Consider the following 23,437-nt stretch of genomic DNA (forward strand, 5'->3'; position numbering starts at 1 on the left):
ATGGACCGTAGCCTTCCAAGCTCCTCTGTCCATGGAGTTCTCCAGGCAAAATACTAAAGTGGCTATCCATTCCCTTCTCCAGGGGATCTTCCCCACCTGGGGATCAGACCTTGGTCTTCTGCACTACAGGCAGATTCTTTACCGTCTGAGCCACCAGGGAAGCCCATAAATGTGTGTGTGTGTATATATATATATACATATATATTTATATATATATACACTTCTTGGTGGCTCAGATGGTAAAGCGTCTGCCCACAATGCAGGAGACTGGGTTCAATCCCTGGGTCAGGAAGATCCCCTGGAGAAGGAAATGGCAACCCAGTCCAGTATTCTTGCCTGGAAAATCCCATGGACAGAAGAGCCTGGTAGGCTACAGTCCATGGGGTCGCAAAAGTCAGACACGACTGAGTGACTTTCTTTCTTTCATATATATATATGACTTGCATTTAGAATACTTTATTTTAAAAGCCCCTTACAAAGCAATAATAAAAAGACAATCCAATTTTTAAAAGGGAGGAAATACTTAGAGACTTCACAGAAGTGGCTCTAAAATGGCATACAAGCACATGAAAAAGAGCAAAAAGCTCTTAATAAGCTACTACTTATTAAGATGCAAATTTAAATGTTCACGAGGGTGAATACGAACTATCTTGACGGCTGGTACAAGTGTGAAATGGTACAACAATTTTTAAAAACTGTTCTGCAGTTTTGTTAAAAAAGAAAACTAATTTATTAATATTCTGTGATAAACTATATGAGAAAATAATCTGAAAAAATGGATAGATGCATTAACTTTGCTGCACACCTGAAATTAACAAAGCCTTGTAAATCAAATATACTTCAATAAAATTGAAAAAAAAATATAGTCTACTTCTTTTTAACCCAGCAATTCTACTCCTAGGTATTTAACCAAGAAAAATGAAAATACTTGTCTGTCCACAAACTTTTATAGGCAATTTAAAGCAGCTTTCTTAAAAAAAAAATTAAAGCTGGGAATAATCCAGATGTCCCTTAATTGGAGAATGGATTAAAAAATTGTGGTACAGTCACACAATGGAATAACACTCAGCAACATAAAAGAACTAACTCCTAATACATACAACATGCAGCTCAGAGACACTAAGATGAATGGAAAGGGCTGAATGGAAGGCACTCATTCTTAGACTCCATTTACAGGAACTTTCAAAACAGACAAAACTAAGGTATGATGACAGAAACCAGACCAATGGCGGCCTCTGGGCGGAGGTGGCTGGAGGCAGGCAGAGAGCGTTCCAGGTAGGGGGAATGTTTCCAGTCTTGACTGTGGTGTTGCTTACTTGATGCGTGTCGGTAACAACACCCTTTCCATCATTCACTGTACCTTCCCCTGTATGTACACTGTACCTCAAGTAAAAGCTTGCTGTTTGCCAGACATTGTCTCAGGTATCATTTTATTTGATCCCCATAACGTCTCATCCCCAACTCTAGAAGGGAGTGCTAGACCTCCTTTTCATCCATTGAGGAACATTCGAGAGGTGTCTGCTGTTACGTTGCGGGCGCTACGCTGGCACTGATTACACAGCAGACAATGCCCCCTCCCTTCTTACAGCAAGATAAGATGACCAGTCACAGTGATTATGATGAAGAAAAATAATGAGCTCCTTCAAAAGAGCATTGAGCAACTGTTCTACAGTGAAGGGAAAAAACAAATGAGCAAGAAGAAAACGTGAGAGTGTTCTGGGTTGAGGAGTGGCATTCTAGGGAAGGTCTCTGAACAGGTTAGATGTGAGCTGTAGCCCTCTGTCAGTTCGCTCAGCTGGTCCAGGAGTGAGAGGCCGAGACAAAGGCAGGGACCCAGCCCCGAGATGGCAAGAGAGCACGGCCAGGCCCCACAGACAGAGGTGAACACGTGTGAACGGCCTGCAGGCCACTGGGCCAGGACTGGAAGAGAAGCATCACTTTTTAGCCAAAGGATTTAAATCAGACAAGTTTCACAGTCCGATCTACAACTTTAAAACATCATGAGGCTGGTGTGTGGAGAAGGGTTAAACAACTGGACAAAGGACACAGAGCCAGTGGATGATAGGGCTTAAAGACTGTTCACTTGAGGATGAAGGAAGCTTCCACTCCACCTGCAGGGATGAGCCAACTCACACCACGTCCTCCATCCAGGCAGCCTCCAGATGACCGCAGCTCTCACATCTAGCTGCAGCCCCAGGACAGAGGCTGAGCACAGTGGCCCACTGAGTGAAAGGGAAAGTCACTCAGTTGTGTCCAACTCTTTGGGGCCCCATGGACTATACAGTCCATGGAATTCTCCAGGCCAGAATACTGGAGTGGGTAGCCTGTCCCTTCTCCAGGGGATCTTCCTGACCCAGGAATCGAACCAGAGTCTCCTGCATTGCAGGCAGATTCTTTACGAACTAAGCTATCAAGGAAGCCCGGCCCACTTACATCATACCCAAATTTGGGACTCAGAAACTGGGAGGAGGGCAAATAATTTTTTGTTTGTAGGGCCATTAAATTGGAGGGAATTTGTTTCACAGCAATTGGTTAACCATTTCATCTGTACAAAAGGTGCTCTTCCTTTGATATACAGGATTAATTTTGTAGCTTTCTTTCAGAAATTATGAAAATATGTAATAAAAGTTTCTAAACAGAGAAACAGATGCTCTTATTTTTAACAAAAAGAAACAAAAGTAAGTATCTGTTTGAGTAAAAAAACAGAAAACCAGAACCAATTTAAAAAGTAATATATGTCATTCTTTTCTATTAGGAAAAATCATTTAAAAATACAAATAGAATTTAATTAACAATAAGAATGCAAAATAGACACCGACAACATTCATTCAAAATTCTTTGTAGTCCTATGTGTCATCTACCACAGACACATTTATAGAGATATGCAAAAACTATGTGTATTATAGTTTGACATAGAACATATATCCAGGTCCTTATCATGAATATTTGTGAATTAAAATTTAATTTCACATATAATTTAATATTATAGGTAATTAAAATGATCATTTTATCATACAGTTCTACTATTTGAGCTAATGATTTCTTCTTTACATTACAGTTAAAACTTTAATCTTTTAGTTTGGTAGCAGCCTAGATAACTATAAATATTTTAATTTATGCACTTTGAATATCATAAATCTTAAATTTCATAGTTAGGACCTAAATGCAACTCAGTCATATGCCTAATTCATTTTTTTAAGGCTTAAGATTTTAAATGAGCCAACTAGCATCACAAAAGAAGTTTAATCTTCAAATGTGCTCATGTTTTTCTGGTAAGAGGCATTAGTGTTTGTGCTTTAGTTCTAAGTTTTGCTATAGTAATGCTTATGATCTAATATACATAATAATTATTCAATTTTTAGGCTAGAGTGAGGACCAGAGGCTGGAAGGTGAAAAAGGCCATTTATGGTTGAATTCAGTGGGATTAGCTGGACTCTGCCCCCTCCTTCCTGCGTCAGCTGTTACCTTTATGCCCAAGACCATCGGATGAGAGACACTCTTTAAAAGGGGCTTTACTACTTATTGCTGTACTGTAAGAAGCTTTCTTTTACAAAAAAGCTAGTTTTGTTGCCTGATGCACTGGGCAACTGTTAGCTGCTTTCAGCTTCTTCAATTCATAAAAGGTCCTGGTTGGTTGAGAGCGATTTGATTCACATTTTATTCTAATTTTGTATATACTGGTAACCAATAGTCACCATATGTGAAGAAACTCTGTGTTTAGTCATTGTTCCAAAGAAGGAATTCAAAGTGCTTTCCCCTCTTTTATCTCTGCAGAAGCCTTTCCAAAACCTGTCAAAACTCTCCAGTTCTAGTTCTGCAGGATATAGAGACAAATCCTTAGGTGGAGATTCAGAACTGAAGGTCATTTTTACATAAAAGTATCAGCCTAAAAATGGATTGGCCTCAGCTGACATTGTAGTTTTTCCATTTACTTGTATGGTAGATGGTTCTAGAAAACTCAAATTGCCCACAGTTGGCAAACAATGACTTCATGCCGAATCCAACCACATCCATGTCCTAATGCACATGCTGATGTAGTTTTTGAGCTACAACAGCTATGCTGAGAGTTGTGATGGAGGGTACATGGCCCACAAAGTCCCAAATATTTATCACATGGCCCTTTACCTTCCAGACTTACAAACCCTTGAATTAGATTCTGAATTATTTATGAAAGGAGTTCTCTTTGGACACAAAGTTAGCATAGCAAACTATTGAAAAATTTGTTATCATCTTATCTCAAGGGACTTTCACTTTTGTGAGAATGTGATTTAAAACGGTTCATTTTAAGGGGTCATTTTTTTAGTACTTTAGGATGTATTCAGAATTCTCATAAACATTATCAGCCATAATTATACAACACAGTTCTCTTGTTGACATTAGACAAATTTCTAACCATTTCAAGTTATGTACCAAGAAGCGAGAAAGTGAAAAAATCATACATTGGGATAAATTTGTAATTCATCTGCTGGTTTGATTCTAGGAGATAAAAACAGACAATCTTTAACCTTTTGTCATACTCTTGGAAAATCATTCAACATCTCAAATTCTCTCTTAGATAATGCAGAATCAAGTTATAATCTGACTTAAGGTCATCATTAAAAACAGCATAAATAACAAATGTTGCCAAGGATGGGAGGAAAGGAATCCTTGTATATGGTTGGTGGGAAAGCAAATTGCTACAGCCACTATGCAGAGCAGTATGGAGGTCCCTCAGAAAACTAAAAATAGAGTTACCATACGATCCAGCAATTCCACTCAATGGGCATATCTGGAGAAAAGATACAAGTACCACAATGTTCATAGCAGCACTATTTCTAATAGCCAAGATATGGAAGCATCCCCAGCGCTCGTCAACAGACGGCTAACCTAAGAAGAGGCAGTACACACACACACACACACACACACACACACACACACACACACACACACAATTACAAAAGAATGAAACAATGAAAAAAGATATAAAAAGAATGAAATAATACCATTTGCAACAACATGGATGGACTTAGGAGGATATTATGCTAAGTGAAATGTTATACAGAGAAAGACAAATACTATATGTGGAATCTAAAGAATAAAACAAACCAATGACTATAACAAAATAGAAGCCGAGTCACAGATGTAGAAAACAAACGAGAGGTTACTACTGGAGAGAAGGAATGGGGGGGCAAAAAAAGGGTAGAGCACTTGAAGGTACAAACTGCAAAGTATAAACTTAACTACAAGGATACATTATACCACAAGGGGAATATAGCCAATATTTTATAATAACTGTAAATGCAGTATAATCTTCAATAATTGTGAACCAGTATGTGGAATGCCTGAAACTTTCCTAATACTGTGTATCAACCATACTTAATTTCCAAGTAAGCACCAAAAAAAAAAAAAAAAAAAAAAGACAGCAAACCACAGCACTATAAGCTGCCCCAATATTTTGCAAAATATTTTAGCTCTCTTTGGAGAGAGGACACTATAGGAATGTGGAACCAAGTCATTTCTAAGTTTATTTGAGACTTAATCACAATATCTTTCCTACTGTCTCACTATGCTCTAATCACTGGAGAACTTGGCATTGCTAATTGTAAATCAAATGACCTTTAAACTGAAAAGAGTAGATGAGATTCAGAACATCAGGGAACTCCCAAATTATTTATTTTCCATGTATGCAAGGCTAGTATATCAAGAGAATATACAACCAAGTACTATCAGCCATGATATGTCTCCCCCTCCAAAAAAAAAAAAAAAAACAAAAAAACAAAAAAAAACCTCCAAAACTTATCAAAAACAAATTAAAAATTGAACAGAAAGCAGATGAAACCTGGAGTCAGATGCCCTACTGTTGAGCTACAAGGTCCTTAAAATATGATTCAACTAATCATCTCTTATCAAAGAAAGGTCTCAGAACCAGCCTTTAGTATTTTTCTCAACTTCTTTCTCTTATCATAAAACAACAATAACATAAAAATTGATCTAGGCTGGAATTATTTCAAATAAGCCTCCCCAACGTACAAGTGACTTTACTGCTGTTATATGACCCCTCATTTTATAGATAGAGCCACAGCTTCATTCATTCAACATTTATTGATTCCATAGCATGTTTCAGTTCAGTTCAGTTCAGTTGCTCAGTCGTGTCCGACTCTTTGCTACCCCATGAATCGCAGCACACCAGGCCTCCCTCTCCATCACCAACTCCTGGAGTTCACTCAGACTCACGTCCATCAAGTCCGTGATGCCATCCAGCCATCTCATCCTCTGTCGTCCCCTTCTCCTCCTGCCCCCAATCCCTCCCAGCATCAGAGTCTTTTCCAATGAGTCAACTCTTCGCATGAGGTGGCCAAAGTACTAGAGCTTCAGCTTTAGCATCATTCCTTCCAAAGAAATCCAAGGGCTAATCTCCTTCAGAATGGACTGGTTGGATCTCCTTGCAGTCCAAGGGACTCTCAAGCGTCTTCTCCAACACCACACTTCAAAAGCATCAATTCTTTGGCGCTCAGTCTTCTTCACAGTTCAACTCTCACATCCATACATGACCACAAGAAAAACCATAGCCTTGACTAGACGGACCTTAGTCGGCAAAGTAATGTCTCTGCATTTGAATATACTATCTAGGTTGGTCATAACTTTTCTTCCAAGGAGTAAGCGTCTTTTAATTTCATGGCTGCAATCACCACCTGCAGTGATTTTAGAGCCCCCAAAATAAAGTCTGACATAGTTTCCACTGTTTCCCCATCTATTTCCCATGAAGTGATGGGATCGGATGCCATGATCTTCATTTTCTGAATGTTGAGCTTTAGGCCAACTTTTTCACTTTCCACTCTCACTTTCATCAAGAGGGTTTTTAGTTCCTCTTCACTTTCTGCCATAAGGGTGGTGTCATCTGCATATCTGAGGTTCTTGATATTTCTCCCAACAATCTTGATTCCAGCTTGTGTTTCTACTAATACTAGTGGTTTTAAAACTTAAAAGCAAAAAAAAAAAAAACCACTGGAGAATCACAGTGAGTGGGCAAAGTTGATCAGTAAATGAAAGTTATAGAATAATGTTGTTGGTGCTAAATACAGAGGTATATACCACATGCTAGGGCTGCCCTAGTGGCTCAGAAGGTAAAGAATCTGCCTGCAGTGCAGGAGACCTGGGTTCAATCCCTAGGTCAGGAAGATGCCATGGAGAAGGGATACGACTCCAGCATTCTTGCCTGGAGAACTCCATGGACAGAGGAGCTGGGCACAGAGAGACTGACATGACTGAGTGACTAGTATGTTCACTTACTTTCCAGCACATGCTATGGAGGTGTTGAAGAGCTACACAAGGATGATTTACCAACTTGCAGAGGGTGGTAGGAGTTCTATCAGGCGAAGTAACCAGTAAGCACAGAGGCAAGGATGCGTCCAGTGCACATGGGCTAGGATGCTCCAGGAAGCACAGAAATGGGCCTGCAGAGTGGGCCAGAGAGCAGATGTAGGAGGCCAGATGCTCTGCTGGAGGCCAACTCAGCCTGGAGAGACATGAGTGCTTTCATAACTCATCAGCCCCGAAAGAGTGCCCTTTTTTATGTCCTGCAAATCCAGTTTACATACTAGAAGCAGCTCGGAATATGGGAGATGTTCAGAATGTGGGGTAAACCTCATGAGTCCTACAGACCCACTGTAGAGTTAGGAGAAAGGCTTAATCAGGTGGGTGCTTGCTTTTCCCTTACATTTAGGAACTTTTGCACAGTAATATGCTAATACAAACAAAGGCTAAGTGAGCAAACCAAAGCAGGAAGAATGTTCTGGCATTCTAGAACTAGAAATCACGAAAACCAAGTCTAAGGTGGGATGGCTGGGATAGACACCAGTGATTGGCCAATTTGAGGAGTTTCTAGGTTATCTGGAAAATATTTGTATACAACTGCCTAAGGATAAATGAGCAGAAATAGCTGGAGTATATTTGACACTCTCCAAAGCCCTGCTAGCACACAAGTCTCCCTGATTATTTCTTGGGGAGTTTTGTCCAGCTCTGGAGACTGACCCAAGCACACAAATTGAATGTCCAAACTGGCTTCCTTGTCCCTCAAGATTATCTGCTTCCTGATACTGCAACCATCTGAGTCACTCCTTACTGTCAAATCATTCCTCTTTCATCTCCACTGCTTGTTCCAAACCCATTCTTCATGTTTATCTTTTGCTCTGTTTTGAAGTTGACTTCGATAATGTGATCCTTGGCTCATGCCACACAAAATTGGAACCATAGAGTCAGGGGACAAGAAGGTTGAAGTGGGTCAAGAGAGTCTCTCTAATCCCACTGCCTCCACTCTGTGAGCCCCATGCCAACAGGATACAATAAACCTGGCTGCCAGGAGCCAGAGGAAATCAGGAAACTAACCTACTCTTCAGTTCTGTGGTCTAATGGTTTTCAGGAGCCCAGGAGAACCCTGGTAGAGTGAGTAAGATATCTCAAAACGGACTCAAATGAATCACATGTAAGCTTACTACATCCAAATCCTTTTACAAACATCATAGCAAGTCAATAAATGGGATTTAAAAAAATCTAAATAAGAAGCTTTGACTTCAGCCACAGGGATCACAAACACATTTGAGACAAAATAGACCGGCATTTGGGACATTTCTGGCAGGAAGTGACTTCTATGAGTGAAATTATGAAAAAGCACATTTCTTTTGAAGGATGAAAACATTATTTTACATGACTTCTCAAGTGAGAATATTCACATTTGTGGGCTTTCAGAGTTTCTTTAACTAAAACCCAGAAACGAGATTGCCTTTACAGCAAGTCATCAATCACTTGGAGCTTAAATCAGGTCTTAAGAAAATAGTCTTGATCACCATGTTGGCCTAGATTCTGTCTAGAGTTGGGGACCCAGATCCTCGTAAAACTAACCACAGCTTTTAGTTCCATAGATACAAGCCTAACTGATGAATTCAAATAAATGCATTTACTCATTCAACCTAGCCTTGCCCTAAGAAGTGGATAGCTTGGTTGGAAACAGGTAATAGAGTACAAGACAGTAGTCTTGCACCAGGAATCACAGAGTCTCAGAGCTGGTGAACCTAAATGTGGAGGACAGTGGAGGACTTCCCGCAGGAGGAAGAGTATCAGAGGACGAGTACGAGTCAGATGAAGATGTTTTGGAAATTGGATGCAGTGCAGGGGAGTAACAGTGTTCCAGGTTGGGAGGAAGCAAGGAATAAGCGACCTCCATGATTCCGATGAACTATAAGTAGATTGGTACTGCTACTGTGACAAAACAAAAGTCAATAAAGTAGAGCAAAAATGGAAAGGTCAGCCCAGGTCATGTTTAACATTTCTCAAGTTTCATAAACTGCAGAGCTATTTCTGAATACAATTTATTCCTGAGCCCCAATATATTAATGCAAGAAAATCAGTGACTAGAAGCCTTCATAGATAAATAAAACATGCTCACTTCCTGTGTCTGAGCAGAGTTTGAAAATCACTTCTGCAGTGAGTGAGACAATAACAAATGTTTGTCCAAGGGAGTGGAGCGGTCAGATTTCACTTTTAGCTCCATGACTTGTGTTACAAGGTAAAGAGTGGGGTTAATGATGCTGGAAGCAGTAGACTAGTGAACGTGATTCGTAGCTGACGGAGGCAAAAACCTGGATTTGAGAAATAGGCGAGGGTACACCTGGCACAGGGCTGGCTTATTCAATTTAGCAAGTGAGGGAGAAGGAGATAACTCTCAAGACTTCCAACATATGTAGCTGGGTTGGAGAGGACAGAAAACACATACAATTTATATTGTATAAGACACAGACATTTCTATATAATTTGTTTGAGTGTGGGGTGGAGACAAAAGGGGGGAATTTAGTGGTGAACAGAAAATTTGACACAAGGATATCTGAATCTCAGATGTATGTCCATGAGGCATCATCATCACCATCACTATGATCACAGCAACTGTTTCAGGAGTCTTATCAAGTGCCTCATATGTACTGTCATGTAACCTTGACAGCAATACTATAAGGGAGATACTGAGAAGAAGCTAAGGTGTAGGGAGGCTGAGTATTGAGCTCAAGATCACACAAATAGAAAGCAGGAGAGGTAGGGTGCTTGGGTCCCTCTGGCTTAAGATGCCTGATTTTTACTTTTAACCCCGAGAGATGGATGTCTCCAGGGAAACCTAGAGAGCTCTGACCTTCAAGAGATGGGCAGACTGTTTCAGAGGGTATCAGGAGAGACAGATGGGTGGATGAAAACACACAGTCAATACTTCTTCCCAGAAGCTGAACACTTATACATTCAGAGGCCAGGCATGGAAGTAAACATGTAAAGAATGGGGGTCTCTGGCAAAAGGCGGCCATGGGAGAAACGGCTGAATTAGAGAGTGCTTCGCCCAGTGAAGTGACTTCCCTGGTGGCTCAGACGGTAAAGCGTCTGCCTACAATGCGGGAGACCTGGGTTCAATCAGGAAGATCTCCTGGAGAAGATCTCCTGGAGAAGGAGATGGTAACCCACTCCAGTATTCTTGCCTGGAGAATCCCATGGACCGAGAAGCCTGGTAGGCTACAGGCCATGGGGTCAAAAAGAGTCGGACACGACTGAGCGACTTCACTTTCACTTTCGCCCAATGAAAGTATTCAAATTCAAGACTTTATTTTAGAAAAACACAATTCTGACAAAGTAAAGACATCTTCCATTAGAATAATGACAGCCTTCTAGTTTGGCTCAGTTTTACTGATTATCTCTATACAAACTATATAACAAAAATATGACAACATAGGAGTGCCAATGCCTTCTCCGGATAAAGATGAAGTAAGCACCAAATGCAGGAAGAAAACTGTGTACAGTTTGTGACTTTTAAAAACTGCTCCAACACAGTTTTTGTATTTTTTGTAAGACTGAATTAAAAGACATGGCCTATTATATAATTCAGTGGTCTAAACATAAGGAACTATGAGAGAAATTCCTTCCAAAGAGTGATAGAGATGTGTCTGCATATCTGAAATAATTTGTGAAGCTTCCCTTGACCTGTCAATGAGAACTTCTGCTAGGTCTCCTAGATCTCCCGGGATTAAAGTTAGTATCTATCTTCACCCTCTCACATTTAACTATTATTTTTTAGAATAAGGATGTCTATTCAGGATGTCTTTATTTTATAACACTTTGGTGTTCTTGGTATGATACTATATTGGTGCCTGTTATTTTAATCTTTAATTCTAGGAGCTGTCTAAGAAGGCATAGAACAAGGTGTTCAGCTGGCCTTGTATTTGAAAGGGTCATACTCCCGAGTCTTGCAGAGTCAGCTGCAAGACCTTCTGATTTAGGTAGATCTATCTACAGTCAACCAGAGAAGGCAATGGCCCCCCACTCCAGTACTCTTGCCTGGAAAATCCATGGACAGAGGAGCCTGGTAGGCTGCAGTCCATGGGGTCGCTAAGAGTCGGACACGGGACTGAGCAACTTCACTTTCACTTTTTACTTTCATGCATTGGAGAAGGAAATGGCAACCCACGTCAGTGTTCTTGCCTGGAGAATCCCAGGGATGGGGAAGCCTGGTGGACTGCCATCTATGGGGTCGCACAGAGCTGGACACGACTAAAGCAACTTAGCAGCAGCAGCAGCAGCATCCATAGTCAACACTTCAATTATGAGCTAAATACAAAAGATTGATCTTTACTGATAAACTAGTGTCTAGGCAATTATTATGATGGATGTATCAATGGCTTCCCTTTGGTGAACATAAAGGTATTCAACATATACAGATGAGATATTATAGCTAAACATGTCTTAATCTAAACGGACTGCATGGAAGATTCCATTGGCACCTATATTCCGTACTTTTTAGAGATGAGGCCCATAGTTTTATCCCCAGTTGTACTGAGTCCAGACACTGGGTTAGGAGGATTCCTGATTGGAAGATGCTGACTAAAGGCACAGATGCCTGCTTCTAGAGTGTTGCTCTGTCCACCTCAAATGAGTGTGCTTATAAGATGTGATCTAAGTATCTAAAATGACAGAGACCCATAGTTTCACTGTGTTTACAGAACAGGTTTTGCTCTTGATTTGCTAATAAATGTTTATCTAATAAATATCCTGACTGTCTGATTCAAGTTAGACTTGGCTTGCTTTCATTATAACCTGGTAGTGAGTTTGTGGTTGTGGGGAGAAGCTCTCAGAATCTTCTTGGGTGTTCACTGCTATCTAACCAAAAAAACAATTTCGCTTATTTTGGCTTCCATCAGCAAAAAGAATGCTATGAAATGGTTAATATGATAAATCATCTCAAAGTGTTCTGGGAAAAGATAGGTATACATTTTTGTGATTAAAAAAAAAAACTATTCTCTGAAAATATGTTTCCAAAATACTAGGTCCAAAATAATCTACATGGCTCAACAGAAAACATTTGCATACTTTAAAGTACAAAGGAAATTCTAAAAATAAACAACATTTGAGTGATAAAAGAACATCCTGGTTGAAATTTAAAATGCACAAAGAAATCAAAGGGCAATGACATTTTATGAGATAGCTTGAAATACAACGAAGTCAGTATAATTACATTTTATCACTGCATTTTAAGAAGAGATATAAGGAATTGCATTTGATTCCTCTCTCTGCTGCCAGCAATTGAATCTATAGTTCAAAGATTTGAATACATCATATTTTAAACAATGGATCATTTCAGCTTGTTTCCATCCCAACTCAAAAGAAGGCAGAGATACTCAGTAGTGAGATAATTGGATCAATTATAATTCGGAAAGCAGTTCAGAGAAAATTCAGTCTGACACTTCAAAACTATTCTAGACCTCAGCATCAAATACAGGTTTCTACAAAAACTACCCATGACACCTCTCAGAGGCAATACCAAAGAACCTGTTCATCAAGAAGCCCTCTCAGATGTTTCCAAGTATGGAATGGTAAAGCATTAGTCAGAGCTTATCAGGGAAATAAAAGATAGGAATTTGATCAATTACAAAACACCCAGGGCAGTGATGGGATCCTTCACACAACCTAAAAAATATACTGTACTCACTGATCATATATTACTTTTTAAAAATATTCTTTTAGAGTTTATATAGATCATAATTTCATACAGATATTTCATTTTGCATGTTTTCCTTTTTTTAAATCATTGATGTCATAACAGTGAAGCAGGTATAGCTTTTCACAAACTGCTATTTCACATAAAAAATAAGGTGTTTACTTTTTAAAAAATTTACAAGTCAATCACACTTGACCTAGCTAGATTAAGTTAAAAAAATAAATAAAGTTTTCATAATAAAATTCAAAAAAAATAATAAAGTAAGGTCGATTAAATTGAATTCAGCACGTGTATCATAATCAAATATACAATTATTTCCCCTGGAAACCTGATATTGTTGAGAGTGATTACGAATAAAATCCTAGTGAGTTACATTTTTATTTCAAAGTCACTCCATAGTGGATTGTCCTAAGCTAAGAAGATCATTTATCCAGACTTAATAAAGCAAAATTAACATAACATGAGAAAAAAAACAATAATTTTTCATTTTCTTCATCATCACCACCACTTACCACCCGCTCCTCCCCACAAGCATAAACAACTGTAGGAGCAGAAATCAGCACAGTCTGTCTGGAACAGAACCACCAGGATCCCAAAACCACATAGAATCTATTCTGCAAAAACAAAACTATGCTGACTTTTTTTTTAAAAACCAAGCCCAATGTCAGTCATGCTGCATAATCAGAAATGAAAAGTAAAATTAGACTTGTCTTATCTTGCCTTTGATGTTATAATAATCACAGATATCCAAAAGACATTCTAACTAAAAAAAGAAAAAACCAAAAACAGGACATTGAGAAACTGGAAAAGCCCAAGTGGGCAAGTAGAATGTAATTTCTCAAGACTACTCTACTTTCTAAGTATTACTATGATTTAGACCTATTCAACATAGCACTCACTTGCTACATGTAGCCACTGAGCACTTGAAATTCACCTGGTTCAAACTGATATGTACTATAAGTATAAAATACAAACCAGATTCTGAAGACTTTATTTAAAAATGTTTTAAAATATTGTATTAACATCTGAAAATGTTACTTATGTTAAAATGGTCATCTTTTGGATATACTGAGTTAAACACATTATTAAAATTGATTTAGCTTATTTATTTTTACTTATTTTAAAGTGGCCACTAACATATCACTATCAGATATGTAGCAGGCATGTGTGGCCAATACTGTATTTGTATTGTACAGCAATGATCCAAAAGAAATAGACAATAACCATTACAACATGTAGAAAACCTCGTGGGAAATTCTACTAGTCAAACCATTTGGCTCAGAACTTGTAAAAACTTTGGCACATAGTATAAAACAGTTTTTACAGCATATTTCCTACGGAAGACCATGATGTTGGGAAATAAGAGTGTTTGGAGGGTAAAACATGACAGAAAGGGAGGCTTTGGTGGGAAAAATCCCAACATCAACCACCAGCTAAAGCTAACTCTAGCTCAACTTTTTCTGGTGCCCAGATCCAGTAGGTGACTTCTGCTTCAGAGGGAAACTCTCTTTATGCGGGGAGGTTCAAGGATGAAGAGTTAAAAGAATTATGACCAGGTGAGAACAAGTATAGGAGTTCTTCTAAGATCCTGCTCAGGGAACAGTAAGAACAGGGGTGAGGTGGGTGATGATTGCCTGCTCAGCAGTCTCGGGCTTCCCTAGAGGCTCAGCTGGTAAAGAACCCCCACCCCCCCCCCCCCCACCCCCCACCCACAATGCGGGAGACCTGGGTTCAATCCCTGGGTTGGGAAGATCCCCTGGAGAAGGGAAAGGCTACCCACTCCAGCATTCTGGCCTGGAGAATTCCATGGACTAGTCCAAGGGGTCGCAAAGAGTCGGGCATGACTGAGGACTTTCACCCCACTTCACTTCCAGGCCCCTGGGGGATGGGTGTCTCCCACGCTACACCCGTACCCTCCCCCGTCACTGCCCCTCTCTCCTTTCCTCCCCAGCTAGTTTCCTCCCTAGCTGCTTCTCACACTTCTTTCTCCTCTCAGTTTCAACTGCACCTCCCTCACTCTGGCCTTTCTGTCTGACTTTCCTTTTCCCATGCATTTCTTTGCAAACTTATGTTAAACAGTCAGAAGGGAGATCTGAAATATATTTTAATAGACTTTGCATTTTCTTACCTCATCAAAGGAAAGAAATGGGCGGGGGGGAGGCGGTTGGGAAACAAACCCTAGGCACTCAGATACATGAAAGGTGGAGGCACCTTTTACTTCTGCAGGGCCCCTTGCTGAATGCTTACTTCTGTTCCCTGTTTTGTTTCTGTCTGACCCTTCACTGTCTCCCAGTCTTCCTGCAGCCCAAACAATACAGGTCAAAACAAATCTTCATCAGAATCATCTAAGTAGTTTTCCAGGATTCTCAAGACCTGAAATCAGTTCCTTTGGGTGGGAATCAGATTCCGAGGAGTGCAAGTTTAGTAAAATAATAAAACTATCCATAATTTTCTGATGTTGATGTCTGTCCTACAAATACCTAATATATTAAAAGAACCAATTGAAAAGTATATTGGATGTTCCAAGAATGACAGGGTATAGGGAAAAAATTTCAATTATTGACCTTAGTATTTGAAAAAAATTAAGAACAGGTCCAAATTGACAAATATTATCAAAGCATTTTTCAACATGATTTCTTTGAGATTAGGGTCATTTAATTTAAGATTTCTATTAGTGGTTTCTTGGAATGTGTTTCAAAGTCATTTAGTAAAAAGACTGATAATCATTTCTCAAATCACATGGTTATTTAACTCAAGTCATACATTTTTACATTCTGCTGAAAGTGATTATTCAGTTAAAGAACTACAATACTGTTTAAGTATAAAACTACTTTTTGGTTAAGTTTTTTTGAAGGGCATAACATGTAGAGTCACTTTCACCTAGTGTTCTCTTCGATTATTGTCTAAAAAAGTTTTTGGTGGATTTTCAAGAGCTATGTTACACTTGTTAGCAATTTACAGTTGAATTTAGGAATCAAAATGTTAATAAATTAGGCCAAAACACAGGAAATCTTATTACAATTAGGATAATGAATTAAAAATTCGTGCTTTTGATGTTTCAAAGTTTTGAACTCACAGAGCTTTGATATAATGTTTAATCAACACATATTTCTACTATTATAAACAGCCTCTCAATCCCCAAGAAATTAAGTCAAAGGCACGTATTTCTACACTGGAATACATAATACTTTTATTCAGAACAAGATATTTTTACTTTTAAAAATAATTTTGTCCGAAATTCCCCATTTTATTAAGAAAAAAACATTTAGATCATTAATAAGCAACTTTAGGTCACACCATAAACACAGAAAGAGAATCAAAATCATCACCAACCATACCTTATTATGTGTCTGAGTCTGTCCAACCAGGATGAGGATGTTGGATGAGATGATAGACAGGCAGAAGTTAATTAGAATTATGGACCTCTCAGAGCGGATGTACCTAACCAGAGAGAGAAAGAGTGCCCAACTTTAAAGTTCAAAGGAAAGATGAAAAATTCTCTATTACACAAATTGGCGAAACTCACCCAGAAAAAGATACACTAAGCTGCAGGCTTTACATGAGAAAACACATAAAAAACAGTCATTTTTAAGAAAGATTATGGCAAAAACCACCACAATATTGTAAAATGATTAGGCTCCAATTAATATAAATAAATTAATTTTAAAAAAGAAAGATTATTCTTTGAGACTTAATTTTATAGTGACATGTGATATCCAAAAGACCTTTAAATTTTCTTTTCTTTAGACCTTAGTGTAGACAACATGGCATTTCTGACAGAGGCTAAGTTGTACCTCTGTTATCACCATACATTTTTTTTTTTACTAGAAATAAAAAATTTCTTTGAACTACGTAAATTAGTATAAGAACTTTTACTACATATGTATATATAATATGCTAATTATCACCAAACTCATCAATGGGTAAAACTCTAGAACCAAAAAGAAAACAAATCCACACAAATTCTGAAATATCCCCCCATCCTCGCACCGTTTACTAGAAAGATGCCATTACTTTCATGAAACCACATTTTCATCCACTACGTCATTATCTCAAGTTTTTTTAAGTACTTAGGTTGTTATTCTTTACATTTTTCTTTTCCTGAGTAATTGTTCCAAACCAAGAAAACAGAAAAGGAATCTTTATTGCTAAAAACTAACCCAGTCCACAAATTATTCATCATTAGGCTTGAAAATTACTTGGCGTCTGCCATGTTTTACCCTTATGAAGAAGAGTTTATATACGGTCTGTCATATAATTTGTAAGTGCATCAAGACTGTTATTCATGGAGAAAACTGCTCAGAATCAAATGTTCTACCAGCTGTTTACCCTAACAGGGTGGAAGTTATTTTGCTTTCCTGTACCCAGTGGCAAATCACTGAGTGACAGTTAAAAAAAAAAAAAAAGATGTATTTTTTTCTTGCTGTGTATTAAGACTGTTCAATTTGTATTAGAACATGAAATCACTGTCCACAGCAGTCATGGGCTTCCCTGGGCAGGGTTACCATGGGGGTGTGAGAGAGCGGGAGACACTTTAGAAAGTAAATCTATCAAAGTTCTTTCTCTCTGTTGTGAGGAATATGAAGGCAGAGGCCCTACATTCCACCCCATAGTTCAGAAAAGAGTGCAGAACAGAAACAAGAGTAACAATAAAGTATAAAAAGCAATTTTTAATATAAGAGAAACTTCCTTTCTTCACAGAACACAGAAGGAGCCTAAGGTGACTCTCAATTAAAAAGGAAAAATGGGCTCAAGAGTAGGTTAATCTTGTCCTTGCACCATCAATATCTAAAAATATAATAAGCCACACACTGGGATACTGAAAACATCACCAAATGTTAAGTTGCTTCTTATTTTGTGGGTGGGATATGTATCACAAAAAGTTCAAGGACTACGCAAAACTGACCCTTTATGTGATATTAAAGGCTGATATTATTTGAAAGTTTTCATTGATATTATTTAGTCAGTAAATAGAAGAATCAGGGTAATAAGGACCTAGACTGACCAACCTGCAGAGTTTTTCCACTTTCATTTCCATTGTAGTATTGTTGCCTTAAAATTGTATTAGTTATCTCAACTTTGAAAACTTTTTATGAAAATGTTTTATGTTTGAAACAAAATTTGTGAATGCATCATTTCAATATATGGGCTGAAAGGACATGCTCAGTTGCTCTTTGATGCAATAACATAACTCCACAGAATATATTTGTAGGTGGAGAGAATGTCACAGTGGATTGATATTTTGATGAACATTTACAATAAGTTATATGAGATACCAACAAATTTCAAAGTAGTAATATACATAAAATAATTCTGATGTTCACACATTTTATATATCATTAGGAAAGCAAAAATTATACATCTCTTAATTAAAAAAGAGGCGGTTGGATCCTGAGCATTCATGCTATAAGAGCCACTTAATAGTTTTTGAATCTTGAAACTTCTATCTCATTATCAATATTACTTCAATTCTTCTACCTGTAGACAATGAGCTGATGGCCACTGTTAGGAATTCAAATTTATGTTGTTTCTGGGTACTGTCTTTTATACTTCTAAGTGTCATGTCAAAATTAGGTAGATAATTTCAGTTGGCAATTCCTGGAAAACTCTTACAATAGGTGATTTTCCTGGATTTTCTGTACTACAGAAAACTTTACTAGGGACTAATTAATCTCATACTTCTTGGATAAACTTTTTATATCATTTATACCAGCAGTGTTTGTGCTAGCATTAGCCATGTGTGTTGAGGTGTGAAGAAAAGGTGGAACCGGTGGTTTAACTCTATGCAATGAGAAATGAAACTTAGTCCTGAATATCTCAGTGAGTATGAATTATGATGCTACTGATGAACTGTGATACTATTACCTAGTATCCTGGCCTGTAAACACTGCCTCATTTCCTTAGAAGAACATTTTAGGCAACTGTGGGAGAAAAAGGCTTCTTTCCAGTCTTTGCCTGTCTTGCTCTTGTATTATCAGGACAACGCCTGATTGACTGAGCCCTGAACCCAGGATTCTACTGTCTACTATGCGATGCCTAGACCAAGCATCTCTTTCATTTCATGAGACTGATCATAGATTATTATATTGTCTTTCTTAGCATTTCACTACCCTTCATGGGAAGGCAGAACTTCTGTTACATATCTGCACCAACAGACCAAGAATGTATACATACTTTAGTTTTGCATGAAGTATAAAAATTTTAATACCTTTGATAATATAATATCCTTGACAATTAACTTTTGTCTTCAAAAGAGTAAAAAATGTAACAGAAAACATTTTTTTCCAAAAATAGATGTCAATCAAATGACCTTTCTTTAATAAATTATAATTAATTTTTGGACAGAATTTTTTTATATTAAGTAAAAGATAAGTAAAATACTATGGCTGGAAATCTTTACAATTTTAATATTTCAGATATTCAAACAATAATATGCAATTATGTATTTATTAATATAGCAACTGTTTTTAGAATAGTTTTAACTAATAAAAATGGATATAAAAATGTTTAACATTTAAAAATTTATTGGGAAGTTTTGTTACATACTAGCTAACAATATGTCAGTAGACATAATAAGCCTTACAAGTCTAATATTCTCATTAATAGAATAAGAACAAATCTTAGGAAAGTACTATATTTTTACCTAATATCAAGCAGATGTAATTTCACATATTATAGAACAGTATTTTTCAATCACTTCCTCTTGTCCATGTATTTTTTCTAACTTCTTTTAATCAGTTTGTCAAAATCTGACTTATTGGAAACATTCAACCAAGAAAACTTTTCTAAAGCTTTATGGTATTTATTATGTTAATATATTAATACTATAGAAGATTTTACTCATTGTCTGGGACACATTGACTGTATGTGTTTAAAACAAGAATTTGTAGACCCTATTTCTATAAGAGAGAAATTAATTTGACTGTATCAATTCAACTCTCAAACTCAGTAGCAGTTGGGATAAATAGGAACCACTCATAGACTGAATGTGGGGTATGAAGAATACTTGGGGATAAGCAACTTGTTGAAGACTACCATCATTTGAATCGAGTGTGTGTGTATGCTTCGCGTCTTTTCTTATCATAGGAAAATATAGAGAAGAAAATTAAGTAAACACTTACTTAGCACTTTTGAGTTCATTTATTATAGTTCAATCAAAGCAATTACAGCTGTTTTAAAGGTACTTTTTCCAGTAAATCAAGAAAACATGAGACATATAATAGTTATCATAGTCTCTGATTTAACTCTGAAAGCAGCACTCCATTTGAAGTGTGTTAACTGATTACATACCTCCATAATGCTGCATAGACAACTGCTAGGGTGACCAAGGCCAAGCAAGAAAGGCCACTGCCTACGATCAGGGTAACTGAAGGTGTACTAGAGGATTCCATGATCTGCAAATTAAACAAAAGAAGCACACAAAAAAGAGAGAGAAAGAGGATTTTTAAAATAAATTAAAATAACTTCTAAACTCAACCAAACTATCATCACACTCAAAAATAGCCAATATAGTTGTTATAGTAACCAGATAATTACCCAGTAACCACTCTGTTCACATATTCTCAACCCCTAAAATGACTAATTCTAGCTACTCCCTCTCTCCCACTGTGAAGTAATGAAGGCCTTAAGAGTTTTCAGTGCTTGATTGTGGCATATACCCACTTATTGCTTTCTAAAATAGATCACTGAAGTTACAACTTGGTCAGTATTAATGTGTTAAATTTTCTCTAGCTGATATTTGAAGCAGTACTCATTTTTCTTCAACTAACAACAGTTCAGTTATTTCACAATATGCGTTTTTAGCGAAATGTACCTTGATCCTCCTATTTACAATGCATTATGTTATACAAATCTGGTAACTAGATATTGAAAAATGTTCAAACTTTCTGACTTTTGACAACTTTGCTTTAAGTCAAGTAACCTCTCATTTAATTTCAGTAGCTTGGCCTCCTAGAATATAGAGGAAAATCAAATTTCAGATATAAGAGCTAGAATATATTTTGTGATTCTTTTTTCTGTGAACAAAATATACAGTTAATTTTCACAGTCAATATCATTCTCTAAATATATGACCTTGAAAAGTAAAACCTTATATATATTTTTAAAATGTATAAAGATCACAAGTAGTCACTGATTTGAGAGATTTCTTTCTTCAGACACTAACATGGTACTAACTAGTAAAATCTACTGTTTTTTCATATTTTTAGTATCGGAAGTTTAAAGAAATATACTTTAAGATCAAGTGTGTTCCAAATCTTAGATATGCACAATGAATTTTATAGATATTTTTGGTTATCAAAATAAGTAAGAGTGATGCATATTTAGGCCAGATTTAGACAGAAAGTCACATTATCTTAATAACTATTTCTTACCATTTCAATTCCTGAAATAATTTTTCAAAATACCTTTGATGAGGATATTGTTTTTCTTTCAGACAGTTTATACAGTTGCCTGTTTCAGAAACTAGTTCTGCAAACCTATATACTTCTAAGGAATGATTTTACAGTTTCTGATAGTCCATACTTTCACAAAAACTTCATTTAATGTTTTAAAAATAAATACCCAAGGACATCCCAGAAAACCTGTACTGAAAATATCCAATGCAGATATGCAATGTGTTTGGCTGTAGTGTCTGGGGTCTTCATTCTACTACTAACAGTATCCTTACAAATCCCCCAGAACAGATTTCGAGTTCTAAAATAAAGGTTAAGCTGACAATTATTTTTATTTGAAAGTTTGCAGCATATTAGCAATATGATTGGACTACATACTTAAAACTATACTGCAGAAATTTCAAGTTAGAAGACATAAAATTGAGTAGAATTTAGTTATAGCACACCAACTAGAATTCATTTCACCAAGCCACTGTAGCTAAGGAGGAGACGAACCCAATTTTGCCACCCTGCAACATTTTCCATTTCCCCATTTAAAATGCAGTTCCCTGGAGAAACACTCTCCACAACGTCCCTGCCTTTGCATTAAAGCCGTGTTTTCCCTTTGTTACTTACTATTTCTCTAGGTTGCTGAGCCAAAATGGCGAAGGTAGAGAGACGATCACATAAGCATTTCGTATGGGATGCATCGGTAAGCACAGTTCTACATCCCTGGGTGGACCACGTTCCCAAAGAATCGTTCCTGCAAAGTGTAGGGGGAAGATCGGGGTAAATATGCCTGACGGCCAATTCCGTAAAGAAGAAAATGCAGTTTAATTGAGAGAATCGTCTACTGTAATTCCCGTACAGGAAAAAGGGGGAAAAAAATCTACTTGTTGTTGAATAGGACGTAATTTAGATGCATCTCCAGTAAGGCAAAGCGAGAGTGTTTGGAGGAAGCAGGCGGGCGGCGGTGCAGCGTGCAGAGAGCTGTCCAGCGCCGGAGGTGCTGAAACCGGGACTGACTCTGTCCAGCCCTCTGCGAGGAACGGCGGCAGCGGCGGCGGCACGAGCAGCCGCCAGAGCGTTGGCAGCCACTTCCTATGCTCATCGGATCGTTTCAAACACTCAGAGTGTAAAGAGCCTTTTCACATTTCATACCAGCTCTGATTCCCGTCCCGTATTTTTGGATCGTGAATGTTGGCTTTTAAAACGAGGATTTCTCTGAAAAGCCTGCCTAAAAGGTTAGATAGCTCGTGTTGGGTGATAGAATCTTCTCCGCTGTTGGTTAGGGATTTTTTTTTTTTCCTCCCCTTAGAATTAGCTGCTGTGAAAATTTCACCCTGGAAATGGGAAGCAGCAGCAGCAGCAGCGGCATCAGCTGGTTCCGACTCTCACTGCCTTTGCCTGGTATCCAGGGGAGGGGTGGGTCTCAGACAGAAGCTTCCCACTCCACACTTCACTCAGCCCAAGCTCCTCTGAAGCCCTTGACATTGCTCCCCCCCATCCCCACCCACCTCTCTTCCCGGGGTGGGGCATTAAGCATTAAGCTAACTTGGAGTCTGCTACAACGTTTAGCAGAATAACTCCACCTCAAAGTCTGGTAGGAAAGGGGAAAGAGGGCCTGCTTCAATGTTCCCTTTGGTGTAGCCATTCAAAATTCTAAAGCATATGGTTTATTTCCCACCCCAGCAGAACAATAAAAATGGTATCAACCTACGTCTTCTTGAGGGGGTTAAAGATGGGGGAGAATCCTTCCACCCCCGACTGAACTACTCCACAAGAAGAGGAAGGAAAAAAAAAAAAAAAAGCTATGGAGTTCAACCAATCAACTTGATTATCATTACACGTGTTATATACTGAATGCACCAATTGTCACCTCCCCTCCCTCAGGCACGGAAACTCTCCGACTAGCAAACCTGTGTGTATGCGTGTGCTTAAATTTCAAACCAAGTTACTATCTATGTTAAAAATGACTCTAAAATTCCAGAAGCAGAACACATGGCTTGATGTTAATTTTGCTAAGGTACTTTTTATTTCACCTACTCCATATCTCTGAATGCCTAAA

General features: G+C 37.9%; 1 protein-coding gene across 4 annotated transcripts in view; it reads right to left on the bottom strand.

Annotated features, from left to right (window-relative positions):
* The window catches only part of ADGRB3 (adhesion G protein-coupled receptor B3), an 891,397-nt gene that overhangs the window by 151,130 nt on the left and 716,830 nt on the right, over positions 1-23,437 (bottom strand). For all 4 annotated transcript variants that reach the window (XM_042253849.2, XM_060419932.1, XM_042253850.2 and 1 more), the window contains 3 exons: positions 22,006-22,132; positions 20,288-20,391; positions 16,336-16,438 (listed from right to left, as the gene is read on the bottom strand). In XM_042253849.2, the coding sequence (XP_042109783.1) occupies positions 16,336-16,438; positions 20,288-20,391; positions 22,006-22,132 (334 nt within the window). The remainder of the gene's footprint in view (positions 1-16,335; positions 16,439-20,287; positions 20,392-22,005; positions 22,133-23,437) is intronic.

The sequence above is a fragment of the Ovis aries genome, chromosome 9 (genome assembly GCF_016772045.2).
Source record: "Ovis aries strain OAR_USU_Benz2616 breed Rambouillet chromosome 9, ARS-UI_Ramb_v3.0, whole genome shotgun sequence".
In the NCBI taxonomy this organism is placed as follows: Eukaryota; Metazoa; Chordata; class Mammalia; order Artiodactyla; family Bovidae; genus Ovis; species Ovis aries.